At 44.3% G+C, this 18,860-nt stretch overlaps 1 protein-coding gene across 4 annotated transcripts in view; it reads left to right on the forward strand.

Moving 5' to 3' along the window:
* The window catches only part of SH2D4A (SH2 domain containing 4A), a 64,238-nt gene extending 51,815 nt beyond the window's left edge, over window positions 1–12,423 (forward strand). For all 4 annotated transcript variants that reach the window (XM_047856859.1, XM_047856862.1, XM_047856861.1 and 1 more), the window contains 2 exons: window positions 8,935–9,155; window positions 9,880–12,423. In XM_047856859.1, the coding sequence (XP_047712815.1) occupies window positions 8,935–9,155; window positions 9,880–9,972 (314 nt within the window). In that variant the 3' untranslated portion in view covers window positions 9,973–12,423. The remainder of the gene's footprint in view (window positions 1–8,934; window positions 9,156–9,879) is intronic.
* The last annotated feature ends 6,437 nt before the right edge of the window (window positions 12,424–18,860 follow it).

Genomic DNA, 18,860 nt, shown 5'->3' on the forward strand with positions numbered 1-18,860 from the left:
CTGTATACTGTAGTTAAGTCTGTTTGGTTTTGTTTCCTTAAAAAGGATTATTTTCTTCTCTCTTTGTCACCCTCCTTTCATTGTGTTGGACTATCTTGACCCTCAAATACAGTCCTTATTTTTATTCATTTTCTTCTTGCATCTGGTTGGTCACAATGCTATTAGCAGTCTTTAAAACACACGTTATTGTCTAGAAAGTTCGTAAAGTTCGTGATTAGTGTTGGAGAGTCCTCCTGGCTAAATTTAACATCCTTCAAAGTCATTTTACTTATTCTGGTTCATGAATAGGAGTATCCAAAGTGTGTAGATATATAATTATCTGTACTTACTAGCATGCTTTTTTACACTTCTTAGAGCAAAGGGCCAACAAATAAATAAAACAAGTTTGAAAGTCTGTTCAGAAACCCACAGACTCCTATCTTCATTCCCTCCATTAGCATTTCCTATCTCCTGTTAATACATGACAGTGTTCAGGAGCTTAGACTTCATCAGGGACTGGGAATAGGAAGGTGGGGAAAAGCTAGCAATAAGTGTATAAACAAATTTCTGATTTAGGAATTTTCTAATTGCTTCTGTTGTTAGAGGATTCACATATTTGCTTTAAGCATCAAGAGTTGATCATTATTCTGCTGAAATGTAATGAACATTCCTTATTCAAATATGAACATAATTAGACTGTTGATGAAGTATTTCCATCCTGATTTGTTTCTTGTGGATGTCTTTTGCTTTCATGGTTTATAACTGAACCTGCCTCTAAATGCTTCAGTCCCAATATTTTATATTTTAAGCTACTTAAAAAGCAAATCCCTTTAACATCTGTGGGATTTCAATATAGTTCACACTGCAGCTATTTTGATTGCTTCCATTTCTGACACATCCTCCAAATTTTCATTCTCCTTGGAAAGCAAGTCCTATCCATTTCTGAGGAGGCAGTTGCTGTCTGGGACTTAAGTTCCCTAGAGCCAACTGTCCAAGTGGAGTCCCGTGTCCCTGTCCTTTGGCAATGTGCTGGCCTGCAGCCCCTGCCACACAGGCCTTGAGGACCAAGTGCATACAACAGGAGAGATTGTGTGGACAGAGTCTCAGAGACTGCCCAAGATTTCCTTCAGGCTAAAATTTTAACGAACACGCGAATTGGCACTCATAAGTGATAAACTGTCCTTTGACTATTTTGCCGAGGAGTGGAGATTTCTTAACTGTGCAGCCAGCAAAATTTGCCCCCCTCTTACAAAGAGATTTTCAAGTTTCTTCCTTTACTAAGCACTGCCTCATTTACATATATGATTCATACACTGCGTAGGGTGGGTAGGCTGTAGGCAGCAGCGAGAATATGTCCCTGTGTGAGTGTGGCAGGGAAGGACTAGTCCAGGCCCCTTCCCTGCCAGCCACTGTCCTACCCTTGAGAGGAACCAGCATGGCCTTAGCAAGGAGCCCTGGGAATTCACCTACATTTTAGCATGAAGTCTTCATCTACATTAATGGCATCAAAACACTTTGAATTATTCTCCATAGTTCTCCTGTCTGACTGCCTAGGATTCAGATTTCCAAACTAACTGAAGACAAAACATAAAGAGGCTAAAGCTACATACATTTATTCAGACTTGAGAAGAGCTAGCTTTTCGGCAGCAAATACTATGCATCATTGTGGGTTGTGTTTTTGTTTTTTCCCAAGACCCTGACTTTTCTCATAAATTACCCAGTGTAGCAAACCAGTTGCAAAAACATTAGTATGTATTTCCATTAATGTTCAGAATAGTCCATTAACCCCAAAGACCTTGCTTACTTGAGTTTTACAAATGATGCACCTATCCTCATCCTAATGCTGCCAGCCACTGGGAGTCATGGCCTGCATGTGCCTGGGACCCCAAGCTTCCCATTACTGGTGCCCAGACTCCAGTGTTATTTCACACTGTGCTCTTGGAGGGACCAAGAGGGACCAAGCAGGCAAGGGAAGGGTGGAGGGGCCGGGGCGGGGGGGGTCTGCGGCAAAAGAGAGTGACCTGCTTTGGGGGTTTGACTTCAGATTTTTTATGGAAAGGGGGATCCTGGTATTTAGAGAATTTTTTTTAATGTTTATTTTTGAGAAAAAGCACGAGTGGGAGAGGGGCAGAGAGAGGGGGACAGAGGATCTGAAGTGGGCTGACAGCAACGTGCCCGATGAGGGGCTCGAACTCATGAACCATGAGATCATGACCTGAGCGAAAGTCAGATGCTCGACTGACTGAGCCACCCAGGTGCCCCTTTTGAGAAGTATTTTTAACCTATGGTTTTGTTGTCAGAATTTTCTTTGTTGTCATGTGGTTTCTTTATAAAATTTGGATACTCTTTATTCTGGGAAAGGAGGCTGCAGTTGTAGTAGTTAAGAGAACATCTTAGGGGTCAAATCCCAGCCCCATCAACCAGCTGTGTGGCCTTAGGCAAGTCACGTGACTTCCGATCTTCTGTCTGTGTAATGCAGACAGTGATATCATCTGCTTAATAGGATCATTCTAACAATTCAATGAGTTAATATATGTGAATATTTAGAGCTGAATGTGACACATAGTAAGCCCTAGTTAATAAGTGTTAATCATTAAGGTAATGATGAAAGAACAAATTATGTGATTTTTATTCTTTAATTATTAAGGAAACATGAATAATATTTTAAGAGCTCTATTTTTCCTCACCTCTAAGGTGCCTGAGACCCCAAGGGTGAGAGCTCGACATCACCATACATCTCTCCCCCCCCCCCCCCCCCAATATAGAGAATCTAGGGCAGGTCCCAGGGCCTCTCCAAAAATACTTCCTGTAAATACTGAAGGGGTTAAAGAAAGCATAAGGTGGAAGGGAGCTGAAGGGGGGAAATATAGAGCTCTCATCCAAGTTTAAGACCTCCTATGGATAGCATGTGCCCTTTGCGTCTGGCAGGGTTGCTACTTGGAAATGAGTTCTTCTAAAACTCAGTTTTTCTTTACTCACCCCTAACCTTGGCACTTTGCAGTGTGGGACTTTGATGTCACCTTAACAGCAGAGATGTGTTCCTTCATGTAAGTTTTCTTAGTGCCATCCCCTCCTTGCAGGGTTTTCTGGGCAGCCCAAGAGGCAGAGAGTGCCGGACAGATGACAGAAGAAGGAGTGAGGGCCACCTGGCAGAGCTCTGGAAGGGCAGCAGCCTGCAGGCAGCTCTCAGCAGACCCAATGCTGCTCAAGGAGAAAGCTGAAACCCTCTGTGCTCCGCAATGGGAATCCTGAGCCTAGGGGAGGTTGCAGAGGTTACCGATGTGTTGCTCCTACATCCAGGCAACTGTACTTGAGTAATCACTGAAAAATGCATCTTCTTTATGTTGCCCGGGTGAGAAATGTGTGAAGTAAATACTGTAGTTTACTTTCAACCAATTTCAGGAAAACTTCATGAGCCTGTGAGGTTAAAAAACAAAATACTTGAATAAGAGACAAGAGACCTGAAACCATCACTGACTGATCCTATAACCTTGGGCACATACCTTCTCTCCTTCAGTTTTCCCATCTGTGTGGTGATGATAATAATACCAGTTCTGTTTATTTCGAGTTGTTTGAGAATTAAATAGTAAATAGTAAATAGAAGCTCGTTGAGCAGTGTGAAACACTAGCACAGGGGTAGTATTCAGGTTGAGTGGATGAGAGCCTGGACTCTGGGGTGAAACTGCCTGGGTTCAAGACCAGCGCTTCTCCTGGCCTACCTCAGTGACCTTAAACACATTATGATGCTCTCTCTGATGCAGATTTTCTCATCTGTGATTTGAGAGTAGGAACAGTACCTGCTGTCAGGCCGCTTTGAGGATTCAATGAAATAATGCACCCTTTGAGTAGTGCCAGGCAGACATTAAGAACTCTACATGTTATAGGTATTTGGTTACCTTTCATCTGATTTTGAAACACATATTTTCTTCAGCCAGGTCACGATCTCGCGGTCCGTGAGTTCGAGCCCCGCGTCAGGCCCTGGGCTGATGGCTCAGAGCCTGGAGCCTGTTTCCGATTCTGTGTCTCCCTCTCTCTCTGCCCCTCCCCTGTTCATGCTCTGTCTCTCTCTGTCCCAAAAAGAAATAAAAAACGTTGAAAAAAAAAAATAAAAAATAAATAAAAAAAAAAAAGAAACACATATTTTCCAGGTTCTGGAAGTAGGGCATACAGATGTACACATATAAACAAAGTTAGCAGTCCTTCAGAGAAACATGAGGGCATCCCTTGTCTCTACCGATAACAATGCTCTACCAATAACAATAGGGGCAGTAGCTGCATAGAAGTGTCCTAGAGAAGAAAGTTTCTGGCTTGATTATAAGACAGAATTACTCATTAGTTCTTTTCTGGGCATCTTCTAAGTAGCAGGTGCTGAGAGTGTGAAAATAAATCAGTTGCCCTCCATGAGATCACAAGGAGATGGGGCAGGGAGACACAGAGTAGTAGAATGTGCTGTGAGTACGCTGACAGAGCTGTGGATGGCACCTGCCAGGATGGAGGGGGAACCAGGTGAGACCCTGGATAGACCAGGTGAGTCTCAGGTGGAGGTGGGAACCAGGTGCTCAGCAGGTGTAGAGGAACATTGACTTACTGCTCAGGGAGAAGTCAGAAAGCTTCATGCTATTTTCATGCTATTGAGTTGAATCTTGGAGGATGAGTAGGCATTTTCCAGGAGGAAGCTGTGGAGAAGGGCATCCCAGAGAACTGCCCTTCTTCTGTGAGGTAGTTGCTGTCACTTGATTTTCAACTAGGGCCATGCTAGAATTTGTGAGTTATTTCAAGTTTCTTAATATCTGTTCACAGTCTTTTCTGCAAAAAAATAGTCTTCCTGGGCCTGTCATGGAGGTCTGCTTTCATCCCAGTGGGGTTTAGAGTTGTGCTGTCCAATATGGTAGCCACTAACTATATGTGACTCTTTATACCAAAGTTAATTAAAATTAACATTAGAAGTTGGGGCTCCTGGGTGGCTCCATTGGTTGGATGTCCAATTCTTGATTTGGGCTCAGTTCATGATCTAGTGGTCATGGGATCAAGCCCTGTGTGGGGCTCTGGACTGAGAGTGGAGCCTGCTTGGGATTCTCTCCCTCTCTCACCCTTTATCTCTTCCCTGCTTGTGCACACGCTTTCTCTCAAAGAATAAAAATAAATAAATAAAAATTAAAAATTTTTAAATAAAATGAAAGTTTGAGGCTCTCAGTCACACTGGTCACATTTCAGGTGCTCAGTAGCCACATATGGTTAGTGGCCTCCACGTGGCCAGCCCAGACATGTCTATCACCACAGAAAATTCTGTTGAATAGTACTTTTCTAGAGAGTGCCCTGGCATCACACACAGAAAGTAGTGGGACGTTTCTCTCGGTTCCCTCTCAACTCCTTCTGTTGTGAACCTCCATGCTGGGTATTCAGGCCCTCAGGGGTTTTAGCCAGTTCTGCACCAGGGTCTTTAAAAGCCAGAAGCCATCCAGTTAGACCTTATGCAGTGACATCTGCTTCCTTCTGGACTGGAGTAGTCCTGCCACACCCTGCCTGGATTCAGCTTAAAACAGAGCATGGGAGGGTGAAGATCTGATTCATTTCAAAAATTGAGGAAGTAAAAGAAAGCTTTTATTTACCCCTCTTCACTAGCACAGAAATCCTCCTATGAACTCACATAGGCTTGGTTCTTGTAATATGTGTGAAGAGAGCTGGTCAGAGGGAACTTGCTTGGAGGTGACACTGCCTTTAGGGGGCTTGGACGAAGACCGCTGCTCTAGAATTCTTAGAGTCACGCACAGGGGTAAATCAGGGAATGATCAGTACTGTAAGGAGATTGCCCGAATCCAGGTGATTAATATCTGATGCTGGATTTTGGCTTTGTGTTCAAGAACTCTCTTTGCAAGCAGACAAAGCTCACTGCTTGGTAGCGATCATAGCCAGGCATCCCTGGATGTGCCCACTGCCCTCGATGGAACAACAGATTATATTTGGACCAGTATCATCAGAGGAGCCAAAAGAATGTGCTCCTCAGAAATGATAATCCTGTTGTAAAGCAAAAAGAACAAAGCCTCCTCTCCATAACACTTAACTTCTGAACCTGCTGTCAGTACCATTGTGTTCAAGTCTCCATTATGACTTGTGATTCGCCTCAAAATCATTTTATTGTGTTCCAGTGTCTCTGGAGATTACACAGTGCCAAGATCTGCGTGTAATGGGTAATAATTACAGTTTGAGAGGTTTGGGGGAGTTTGATTTACAGCTACTGCGTGACCTGATTTTAGGAGGAGTTTAACCTACCTTAACCCAGGTTCAGTTATAATTTTCCAGAGTAGCTTTCATTTTAGGAATCTAAATCCATCTGGATAACATGCTGATGTTATAAATTATAACATCTACCCCATCTGTTGAAGTAACTTGCAATTTCAGAGTTAGCCTGTCAGTAAGTCTGCAAGAAGAGAGAAATCTTTTTTCCAGAATGCTGCTTCTCCTTCACTAGTGGTTTGTTAGCCCCTCACCTCTGAAGGGGAGTTTTCAGTGTCAGTGAAAAATCTCCCTGGTTCCATAACAATCAAACACAGAGTCTTGAGACCTCAGTCATGTTTAGTCTCAGGGCAGGCTGGTTACCTGTTGCCTTGTTTCAGCTTATGGTTGTCCTCTGGAATCTATCAATAGGATGAGGTGTGTCTAGAAAGGTACAACAGACCAACAGTAGCAGCAGGTCCATATCTGTTAGAACTTAATATGGGTATCATTTGAGCACCTACAGTGGACAGTTTAGCAGCTAATCCAAGAGGCTTACCAGTATCAGTGGTGCCACAGATTGTGTTGGCCCAGTCTTGTCAAGGATAGGGCAGAAAGGTAACTGGATGTAATGGAGGTAAAGCACAGGCTTTGGTAACCCTGCTGGGCATCAGCACAGTAGAGCTGGAGGCCCGAGGAGAGAGGTTGTGACTCTTCTTCTGTTTCAGAGATGCTTCCTATCTATGAGTGGGGGAATCTGCCAAGCCTTTCAACATCCCCAGTTCTTATCCTGGCGTTTCACTGGGGTTGAGCCTCACAGGGGTTGAACGCTCTGACTTCAAGGTGCAGGCCCTGGGGCCTCCTGAATGGTACATGGGAGAAGAGAAGGCAGGAGAAGGGCTGAGTGGTTCGTCTTGGCTGGGAGAGAACAGATGATTTTTTAAAAAAATTTTTTAATGTTTATTTTTGAGAGAGAGAGACAGAGACAGAACATGAGTTGGGTAGGGGCAGAGAGAGAGGGAGACACAGAAGCCAAAGCAGGCTCCAGGCTCTGAGCTGTCAGCACAGAGCCCAATACAGGGCTCGAACTCACAAACAGTGAGATCTTGACCTGAGCCAAAGTTGGACGCTTAACTGACTGAGCCACTCAGGTGCCCTGAGAACAGGTGATTTTTCAATCCCCCTTTTATTAAAGTAAAATAGGGGCGCCTGGGGGGCGCAGTCGGTTAAGCGTCCGACTTCAGCCAGGTCACGATCTCGCGGTCCGTGAGTTCGAGCCCCGCGTCAGGCTCTGGGCTGATGGCTCGGAGCCTGGAGCCTGTTTCCGATTCTGTGTCTCCCTCTCTCTCTGCCCCTCCCCCGTTCATGCTCTGTCTCTCTCTGTCCCCAAAATAAATAAAACGTTGAAAAAAAAAAATTTAAAGTAAAATAGAGATGGTTTTATTTAATGTTTTGTTCTGGATAATTAGGGTTCAATTCTCAGTTAACTTTATTAATAATAAGACTAAAGGACTGTAATGATCCATCCATTGCCCTTTCACCAGGAGGTTTTTGGGTTTTTTTCCCCTAATAATAAGATACAGAGTATCAATACGGAGCTAACTATGGAACAGGAGAAAGAGCTTCTCTCTGCAGTGGTGAAAGGGAACAGGGGGAGAATAACGCTCCTCCTCCCAAATCCGAACTTGCTGAATAAGTGAACGATGTTACCATCTCTCCAAGATGTGTTTGCATACCTTCTGTATGTTTTGCAATGTTAGTGATTCATCTGATGAATTACAATGGGAATAAGAAGGGAAATTGGGAACATGAGTCAAACCTCATGAGTTTGGACTGGTTGGGGGAAAGACTGGTCTTAATTAGTGTGAATTCATGAGGCATCTAAACTATATATACATATAAAACTTAATATATATGAAGAGTTTTATTGTTTTGAATATATGTTAGGACAAACATGGAGACATAAATATAGAAGCATATGTATATACATATATAAACATATATACATATATATAGGTGTATATATATGTTTATAAGTAAATTCTTGTATTCCTTTAAATGCCACTGAAGCATGATTTAGGAATAGCTACTGTAGAAAGCACTTGAAGACCTGGATCCATCCTGGTTCTGTCACTGACTTGCTGACTCCAAGACCAGGGTCCTCAGCTTGGCACTATTGATATTTTGGGCTGGATATTCTTTGCTGTGTGAAGCTGTACTATTCACTGTAGGATGTTTAGCAGCGTCCCTGGCCTCTCTGTACTGGCTGCCAGGTGCAACTCCCTGCCCATGACAACCAAAGATGCCGATCATACACTTCTAGACATTGTGCTGGTTGAGAAGCACTGTTTAAGACCATGTTGGATCACTCTCCAGGCCATAGAGTCCTCGTCAATAAACTGAGGAAGGCAACTTCCAGTCCCCTTCCAGATCTAATGCTTCTAGGATGCCAGACACAGAAGCTACCTAACAGCTGTGGTGTGATAACTGGGTGCATAGGTGGAAACGTACTCTGAAGGGTAAACGTGCATACCCTCATTTATATTATCCATTTGCTTATGTAACCTACCTGGCCCAGTTACCAAATACCAGAAGATGAATGATACTGCACTGTATTCTTAAGAACCAAAATGTACTTACAGTTGTTGTTACTTTTTACAAAACTTTATCCACACAGCTATATTTAACTGAAGAAAGTTCTGGAAATGATTTGGCTGAAATACCTGCTTTTCTTTCCCACAGGAATTCTTACATTAAAGAGAGCAAATGAACTTCTGAGCACATGTGTGCCAGGCAGTTTTCTAATCCGAGTCAGTGAAAGGATCAAAGGCTATGCCCTGTCCTATCTGTCTGAGGATGGCTGCAAACATTTCCTCATAGATGCCTCTACGGACTCCTACAGCTTCCTGGGTGTGGACCGGCTCCAGCATGCCACCCTGGCGGAGCTGGTGGAATATCACAAGGTGAAACCATGTGCAGACTAAATTTGCTCTGTGAATTGTTGTCCTGCAGCAGCCCAGGCAATTACGAGAAAAAAGATTGAGACAAGTAATGGGGGGATTAGTCTTTGATAATTCTTCTAGATAATCAGGATTCTTAATTGCATTTCCTTTATCATTGAACCTAGTTCTTCCTCAAATATTCAGGGAGAACCCACTGGGGCAGAGAATGTAGAAGATGCTAAAAATCTGTGCACACACTGACCACATCTGAGACCACTCTTACTTAGAACTCAAGCCTGGGAGGGAAATTTGCAGATGAGAAAATCTGCAATTTGCAGATGAGAAAAATCTCTTTTAAGATTGTCATAAACTGGGGCGCCTGGGTGGCGCAGTCGGTTAAGCGTCCGACTTCAGCCAGGTCACTATCTCGCGGTCCGTGAGTTCGAGCCCCGCGTCGGGCTCTGGGCGGATGGCTCAGAGCCTGGAGCCTGTTTCCGATTCTGTGTCTCCCTCTCTCTCTGCCCCTCCCCCGTTCATGCTCTGTCTCTCTCTGTCCCAAAAATAAATAAACATTGAAAAAAAAAATTAAAAAAAAAAAAAAAGATTGTCATAAACCAATAAAGCTAAGGGCAAGCAAGAAGTTATATACCCTGAGGAGGCAGAAAGGACATGATGTTATTATTTATGCTGTCTTAACAACCTGCCCCCCCACAGCCCAGCCTGACCTATGCCTTCTGATTCACAGGAGGAACCTATAACTTCCCTGGGGAAAGAGCTCCTTCTGTACCCCTGTGGTCAGCAGGATGAGCCGCCCGACTACCTGGAGCTCTTTGAGTGACAGTCTCCAACATGTCATCCTGTAACCTCCAGCTGGGCTTTCCTCTGGACAGACATCGCTGAAATAGACATTTGTATGTGAAGCCAAAGTCACCCTGCAGCAGAGCCAATGCTGATCAACTGGAAGTATCCTTAAAGCCCCACGGAAATCTCTCTTCTGCACAAATGCTGGAGTTTAATGTTAAAAGAAAATTGCCTCTGCAGGATATTCACTCTGAAAGTAAAGAGAGATGATTCCCAATTTCAGCAACTACCTAACATGAAGGATACAACCTTAATGATGTATATAAAATGAACAAAGAAGGAATCAAAACCTTTTAGGAATTAAGGCATTACTTCAAAAACTAGTAGCTCATGTGAAGTATTTCATGACCCCTCTTTGCGTCATTTTGAAATGTCTCAGGTTTGTGTTTACATTAAGTTCCATGTTGGCTTTGGGGAGCTGGCAAAAAAAGCCTTTACTCGTGGCTGAAATGACCCCGCAAACACACTTCATTTGTCACGCATGCTGGAGCCAGGATGTAAGAGACACAGAAGAACGAAAGTTGGGAATGTAAATTGAATGAGGAGTTTAAAAATGTAGGAGAGGCTTAACATGTAAAGAAATACCATGGACTGTAGAGGCATGAGCAGACATCTGCGAGTGTGTTTCCATGAGCAGGACGGTGCTTGCCCAGTCTACCTTGGCTCCATCCAGGAGCACATCACACAGGATGAGGCATGAGGTGCTTACCGGTGGGGGTAGACCAGAACAGAATAGTGAGCTGTGTGAGTACTACTTGTGGGTTGAACGGTGTCCCCAGAAAGATATGTTGAAGTCCTAAGCCCTGGTACCTGTGAATGTGACCTTATCTGGGAACAGGGTGTTTGCAGATGTGATCAAGTTAAGATGGTTCATACTGGATTCAGGTGGGCCTTCAGTCCAATGACTGGCATCCTTAGCAGGAGAGAAGGGATTTGGAAACAGACACGGAGAGGTGAGGCAGCCATGGGACGACAGAGGCAGAGGCTGGAGAGATGCAGCCGCAGCCAGGGAATGGCAGGGGGTGCTGGCAACCCCCAGCAGCTAGGACAGCAGTATGGAACATGCCTTCCCTGGAGCCTTGGAAGGGAATGTGGCCCTGCTGACACCTTGGTTTCAGACTTCTAGCCTCCAGAACTCTAAGAGAATAAATTTCTATTGCCCTAAGCCTTTGAGTTTATGGTAATTTGTTAGAGCAGCCCTGGGAAAGGAACACAGAAGTTCACGTAATTGTGGAACGTGACACACATCACATACCATTTGTTGCTCTACAGTCTCCTCCCTGATAATGAAGGAAAAAGGGAGATGAAGAGTAACCTCCCAAGTGGGATGCAGATTCCCTCAGCCAGGAGTCTTGTGCCCCACTGCGTCCCCACCCCAGCCTCCGGCTCAGCAGGGGTGCTGGCCTCTGGGCAGTGACCAAGGATGCTCCTATGCTCTGAGCCACAGGTTCTTCTCCTGGGGAGATGGAGCCTTCCTTGCACTTCAGGCCTAGTCTCTGTATCTGCATTCCTCCAGAAGCAGCAGGGGCTGCAGCAGTTAGTCCGTGAGGCAGTTCGTTGTGTGAAATGTAACGACAGAGTGTGGGGGACGTGTGTGTGTGAGTGTGTATGGGTGCACACGTGTGTTTTTATGAGAAAGTTTTTAAACACAGATCATCGTAAAGTGTTACTTGAAATGTCGCGTGTGTTTGTACAGTCTGAGAGACAACTGTCAGTGAGACATTTGTCCAAGAGAACCTGTCTTTGGCTTTCATTCCTGTGACTCAACAGCTGTGACCTTATAGAATTGCAAAGATGGCACAGGACAGGAAGTCACAAACTTCTATTCTGTCTCCATATCTTCCCACCATTAGCTCTCTGAATGTCAGCTTTCACTTCTAATACAAAAGCACATTTTTAAAAATTGCAGCGTACTTGACATTAACATTAAATTAGTTTCAGGTGTATAACATAATGATTTGACATTTTGTATACACTGTGAAATGATCACCATTATAAGTATAGTTATCATCCATCACCTTACAAAGTTAAAAAGTTTTTTCTTGTGATAACTTTTTTAAGATCTACTTTCTTAGCAACTTTCAAATATGCACTATAGTATTATCAACTCTAGTCACCATACTGTACATCCCCATGACTTACTTATTTTATAACTGAAAGTCTATACCTCTTGACCTCCCTTCACCCATTTTGCCCACCCCCCAACCCTCCTTCCCTCTGGCAACCACAAATCTATTCTCTATCTGTGAGTTTGGCTTGGTTTTGTATGTTTTTAGATTTGACATGTAAATGAAACCATAGGGTATTTGTCTATCTCTGACTTATTTCACTTAGCATAACACCCTCAAGGTCCATCCATGTCACAAATGGCATGATCCCTTTTTTATGGTTGAGTCATATTCCTGTGTGTGTGTGTGTGTGTGTATCACATCTTTGTATCCAATCATCTGTCAATGGACACCTAGGTTGCTTCTTGTCTACTGTAAATAATGCTGCAATGAACATAGGGATGATGTATCTTTTTGAATTAGTATTTTTGCTTTCTTTGAATAAACACCCAGAAGTGGAATTACTGGGTCATATGGTAGTTCTATTTTAATTAAAAGAAGGTGTTTTTACTAACTGATTTTTACTAATTTCATTCAGTTTTTAAATCTTAAGGTTTTGAAATAAATAGAAAAGTACCCCATAGTCACTAATAATTATGAAGACATATGATTCCAGCATCATCCTCTGCCTAGAATTATTTTGGAGGAAATAAGTACAGTCATACCCAGATATAAGGACACTAAATCACATCCTACTGGGGAAACAGCAAATGACCTGACTGAATTAACATAGTACAAGGGGAAGCAGATCTGAGTTATATACTATTTTATCCTGTGGTTATTAATATTCAGAGGAATAAACTGATACAAACAATGATCACATCATCAAACAATGGACGTGATGGCCAGGAGTAGTACTTAAAATTCTCAGGGAGAGAGAATGGTAAAGAATTCAGAAAGTGATTAACACTAAATGGGGGTGGGGGGGCCCGAATTCTCAGCTCAGCTATTAGACACAGTCTCCCTGTGTCTGACCCTAGTTATGACCTAAAGCAAGGATGTCCATACCCTGGTCCTGGTCCCCTCCTTCTGCTGCCTCAACAAGCCCAGCCCCCTTAACCTGCCTAAGGTTTCTTGGTCGAGGATGTTCCTCTCCTGTTACTGTCCAGGTTCCAGCCTCGGGCACTCCAGTCTGCCTATCACTTTGAGACTGTGCACAAATGCCTCTCACTGCCTATGTCAATTCTTCTTTTTCTCAACTCCCTCAATGAGATTCTAGAATCTCCTCTTCTAGTCATTCCAGACTCTCTGGCTGCCATCCCTCTACTGCCAGACCCTCACAATCATTAACCGCCCCCCCATCAAATCACCTGTAAGGCCCTGGGTTTTGGTCTCCTACCCTACCCTGCTATGGGAGGATGCACAAGGAAGTTACTTTGTCCCTCAGCATCCCCAGCGGAGCTCAGTAATGCCAAGAAATGTTAGTGGGTCCAAACCTTAGACCAGGAAGAGGAAAAAGATAGAGTTAAGAAGAAAAAGGATCAGGAAAGGGGAGAAAAAGTGAAAACGAGGCATGGACAGGTCACTTAAAATATCTTAGATGTATTTATATCAAAAATTGCCCATCTGAGCTACACTCTGGAATTAACCATCCTTTGAAGTAAAAGAATGGCAGGTGCTCATGTGGCACAAAATCTGCTTGTAGATTTAAAAAAGAAGTTCATGGCCTGAAGTTTTACAGTTGCTCCTTTCCATAAAGACAGCTGTCTCTGTGAGCCAACTTTCTCAAATACATGTTATAGGCACGTGTGAGCACACAGATACCTTGGGACGCCTGCTGTGTGATGCACACACACAAAAATGACAGGGGACGCGTGGATGTATCTCCCTGGACCTCTGCTTTCGTTTTTGCTAAGAATGTGATAAATACTTTCAGACTGCATCCCACAGGTCTTTTTTTTTTAGAAGGTAAGTTTCTTCAATTACATCTTTAAAGAACACATCTGTTTGCCTTATGCCTTCCCTTCCCTTTCTGCCCTCTGCCTTCCATTTTTGTAATCTCATCCTCATCATTTTCATCTCTCCCTCCTTTTCTGTTGTATTTCCGGAGAGCTCCTCATCTCTTTTCCTTCCCCACCACAGACTATTCTGCAGTGTGTCAGTTCTGTTCTTCCTGCCTCCACTGTGGACTCTATCGTTCTATTTCCAGTGCATTTGCTGTGCTTCCTTCTGTCCCTGTGCTGGATCCTTACACTTCCTCCTGCTGCCCCAGACTGAAAACTCTCAGGAGGTTTACACGACAAAAGTGCTTTTTTTAATTGTGTGGTAACAATACACTATTTGGTCTGGAGTTAGCTCGATAAAGTCAGGGTCAGGATCCTGGTTGTATCATTAACCAGCTGAGTGGAATCTTAAAAGAAAAAAAAAATACTAAGCATCTCAGCTTCAGCTCTCAGTCACCCACTGGGTTCTGAAGCTTAAAGAAGAAATATGTAAAGTGCCTGGCATTTATACCGTTCTCTGCAAATGGTAGTTATTCTACGTGAATCACGGGTCCAACAAAGCCAGGATCCCTGCACTCCATGCTCCTCTGTTAGCACCTCGGCTTATATAACCAATGGGCTGTGTTAGTAATGACCCATTTGCTACAGTTTCTGGGATGAATTTTTGGGGGGAAAGGGAAACTTTTACAGTAAGAGATATAATTATGAGCCACACAATGTATTAGCCAGTTGAAATGGCTTACAGAGAGATTTCTACCTTAGTCTAGACTAGAAATGGCATAGAGACGGCATTCTCTTACTGTCGAATTTTGACAATCCCCAAGGTATCAGTCTTTACCCAAAATTGATGGTTGACAAATTGATTCAGTTGTTCTGGAACTCCTGGTCACCAATCCCCAAGTATTTGCCTGCCTTTTTGACCAGAACACTTACTACAAACCCAGATCCCTTTGGGATTAACTCTGCTTTGTTTCCCAAATAGGTCAACCAGATAGGTTTAGCCACTGCTAAAACCGACTTGCAGGGAGGGGACAAGCCCCTGCCACTGTCGTCAGTCTACATCAGCTTTTATTTTCCCTTCACGAAATCTTCCTATCAGCTGAGTCAAGATCCTGGTTACCCTCCTCCACACTGTGCCTCAACAACCAAACCTCATGGCAAACACCTTATCTCCTGGAGGTGTTCTCAGTGGTATGGCGGAGCTCTAGAAAATGCTTCCTAAACACACCACCGCTATTCCTGACAGCCTCACACATTCTAGGTGTGATTTTTACATGGCTCTGTTCGAGACTAATGACTAGAAGAACACATAGTTAAAAACATTTTTTTCCTTCAGCCTTTCTTTGAATTTAACTTGAGGGTTTTGCTGTTTGCTGTCCATTTTTATTTTTAAATTTTTATTTTTCTTAACTGTTTCAAATGGGGTTTAACATCCTAGCAGGCCAGGTGATGACTGCTGTTGAAATTCTTTAAACTCTGGGGTTGGAGGGTACTGGTCTGGTAGCAGACTGGGGTGGGGTTGGAGACTGTGGGATTAACTGGGGTGGAGGGAATCCCCTCCAGTACTGTGCTCACCTCAATTCAGGCTGATGTCCTGACTCAGGTTGATGAAGAGTAAGGCCAGTTCACCAAGTGTCCCACCTGGGTACTGCCTGTGGCAGACAGGCTGTCTGCAAAGCCAGCCACCAAAGGACATTTGATGAGTCTCGGGCAGAGGTCGTTGAAGGTGTCCTGGCCCTCCCTGAGCCTCTGGGTGAGTGGCTGACCGGCAGAGACAGCCCAGAGGCAGGGCCTGCTTCTCTTCCCAGGCTGTGACCTACACCCTCCCTTGGAAGAGCAAAGGCAGACACAGCCAAGGGGCCCTGGAGTTGCCCACTCCAGAGGGCATGTTCAGAGGATCAGCGTCACAGACACATTTTGAAAGGCACCTCTGCTGAGAGAACATTCTCTGTGTATTGAAAAACCACCCAAAGCCCCCGACCAGCTGGCACAGTCCCCATAGTTTTTGGCAGCAACAGCAAAGCACAGAGTCCTGCCAGGAGAAACAGCTTTGAATTCAAATATAAAGCTAATCAGAATATGGATCACACAAAGCTGCCAGTTACTTGGGTGTTGGGAGTAAAACACACCCACCTTTAAGGGACCGCCCAAGGGCATTATCTCTGATCGGCAATTCTCAGAAACAATGTCAAATCTTTTTCAAAAGGCCGCTATTCCCACTTGCTCTCCCCTCCCTTTCAAGGCAGCCTTGAAGTGCACGGCCCTGGGATCCTGCTGGAGGTCTGCTTCCAAGACTGCAGAGCCCAACTGTCATGGAGTTTCACAGCAGCTGGAGGGAAGCAGCCCGGCACAATCCATGTTTCTGGATCACTGTGTTGTTTTTGGTCACTGTCAGGGGATTTTTCAAGTGGGCTGAAGAGTAGAGAAACAGTGGGAAACTGAGGCACAAGATCACAGAGTCTGGACTTGTCCCAAGCCCAAACTCCCTTGTCTACCCTCGTCTCCTGACCTTCAAGCCTTCTGGAGCTGGTGGTAGGATGGGGCCATGATGTGTGAGCCTGACAAGCCAGCCACTTTCAGTCTGGGCCTCTGAGAGAGTTCATTACCACTTCTGCACCCGGATAATGATATTACCTGTCTTAGAAGAGTGGCATTCTGTACAGAAGGTGCCTGGCTATGCACCCTACCTCAAACACCTGTTTCCCAAATGTCTCCAAATTATTGACTCCAAATTACTGAGTGTGCAATTTAAGGAAGAAGTTATCCATTAAAATTTACATTCCTAGTTATCCTTCTTCAGGTAGACGGACCTTGTTTTCAGAATAACAGAAATAAAAGGACAATGGTGCACACGTGATGGGTTCATGATCTCTAATGTGCGACCCATATTGGCCCAAGAGGTGCTATGGACGTGCTGGGAAGCATAATAGTTGTGAATGCAGAACTGGTATCAAATAATAGCTGAATGTGAATACCTGCTATGTGCCTCATGTGTACGGCAGATGTGACTGCATTCGCTGTCCTGAATGAGGAAACGGGTACAGAGATGCCGAGTGCCTGGCTTAAGATCATATAGGTTGCAAGTGAAAAAGCTAGAATTTGAGCCCAGGCAGTCTGGCCGGGGAAGCCTTGGTATTAACTACCACACTGAACACTGATAAGATTAGATAACATTAACTTTTCCCAATAAACAAAGTTTATTGAAATTAGGTTCTGGGCAGCAATTTTCATACATTTCAGAACTGCGTATGATGTCTACTTGAGTGTGACAAAATCTTCAAAGCAGGGCTGTGTGAGATTCTGTTCACCTGTTGCAAATTCCTAGGCCTGATTCTTTCATTGTTGATGTATGGAGAGAAGCCAGTTTGCCCACATTTATGAACACAGAAGGGGTGCTGCAAAGTAGATGGCTGGACGAACGCCAGCACAAGGAGAACAGGTATGTCACTGGGAGGCAGTGGTGTGCTGGTGAATAGTTAACTGGCTGGGATGGGGAGTGGGTGGTGGGGCAAACAAGCACTTCTCACAAGGCTGCGTCAGCACACCAGGGCTCAGAGAAGACCCAGGTCTGTAGCAGAGACCCCAGCTCCAGAGAGACGGCTGGGCCAGTTACCAGGTGACTTCTATACCGTAAGAACAGAGGGAGGATGTAGAGAGTTGGAACGAACCTTAAACACAAGACTCAGTGCTTCCTCGGCAGTATCTTTCCTTTAGAAGATGTCATGACTGGGTCTTTCAAACCAGAGTTCATTACTGCTTTCCTTTGCTGCTGAGGTTAAATTCCAAGCCCCTCAATGTAACGTTTCAGTGGCGCTTTCACCAACCCTTCTTTTGTATGTGTCTTGGTCCAGGGAAGGGGGATGGGTCCTGCTATGGACTGAATGTTTGTGTTCCTACAATATTCAGATGTTGGAGCACTAATGTGATGGTATTTGGAAGTGAGGTCTTTGGGAGGTAATTAGGTCATGAGGTAGGCTCCATGATGGAATTAGTGCCCAGAAGACAGCCAGCCCTCTGCTCTCAGCCCTGTGAGGATGCAGGGAGATGGGTCTTCACCAGACACCGGATCTTGATCCTGGATTTCTCAGCCTTTAGGACCTGAATAATCATTTTGTTGCTTAAGTCACCCAGTCTAGGTATTTTTGATATAGCAGCTCAAACTAAGATCCCCTCTTACATGCACTTTCAGAGGGCTCATACTGTTTGTTTTTTAAAATTTTATTTTAAAGTAATCTCTACCGCAACATGGGGTTTGAACTTGCAACCCCCAGATCAAGAGGTGAATGCTCTACCCACTGAGCCAGCCAGATGCCCCAAGAGGGCTCCTACTTGTTGATAAAACTGCTTTAGCTAAGTTCTAAAAAGGGAGAAATGGTTTAATATTATGCTGTTTCATCTTCTCTTCAGCTACCCTCAGCAATTCTTAACCAATTGCTGAAACTCGGTTCTTAATCGCTGCCTCAGGCATCTGTGAGATGCAATTTAAACAAGCACAAATGGCTAGTTAGCCCACAGTACAGCCTGGGACTGTAGCATCTGCAGGACACTTAGACCTAATTCCATGATCACATTTGCTTCCTGTTGCCTGCCTATTGGAAGTACGTCCTCCAGACACTGGAAGAATATAGGAGGAGTGTGCTGGTCAGTCCCACAAAGCCAGACGTGCCCAGAATCTCTAGTATCACCAGGGTATGTGAAAATATGAAACTCAATTAGAAAGGGACCTTGGGAACCATTTCTCAATTTCTTCTAACTAAAAAGGACAAGTAGGGGCACCTGGGTGGCTCAGTCGGTTAAGTGTTCGACTCTTGGTT

The sequence above is a fragment of the Prionailurus viverrinus genome, chromosome B1 (assembly GCF_022837055.1).
Source record: "Prionailurus viverrinus isolate Anna chromosome B1, UM_Priviv_1.0, whole genome shotgun sequence".
Taxonomy (NCBI): domain Eukaryota; kingdom Metazoa; phylum Chordata; class Mammalia; order Carnivora; family Felidae; genus Prionailurus; species Prionailurus viverrinus.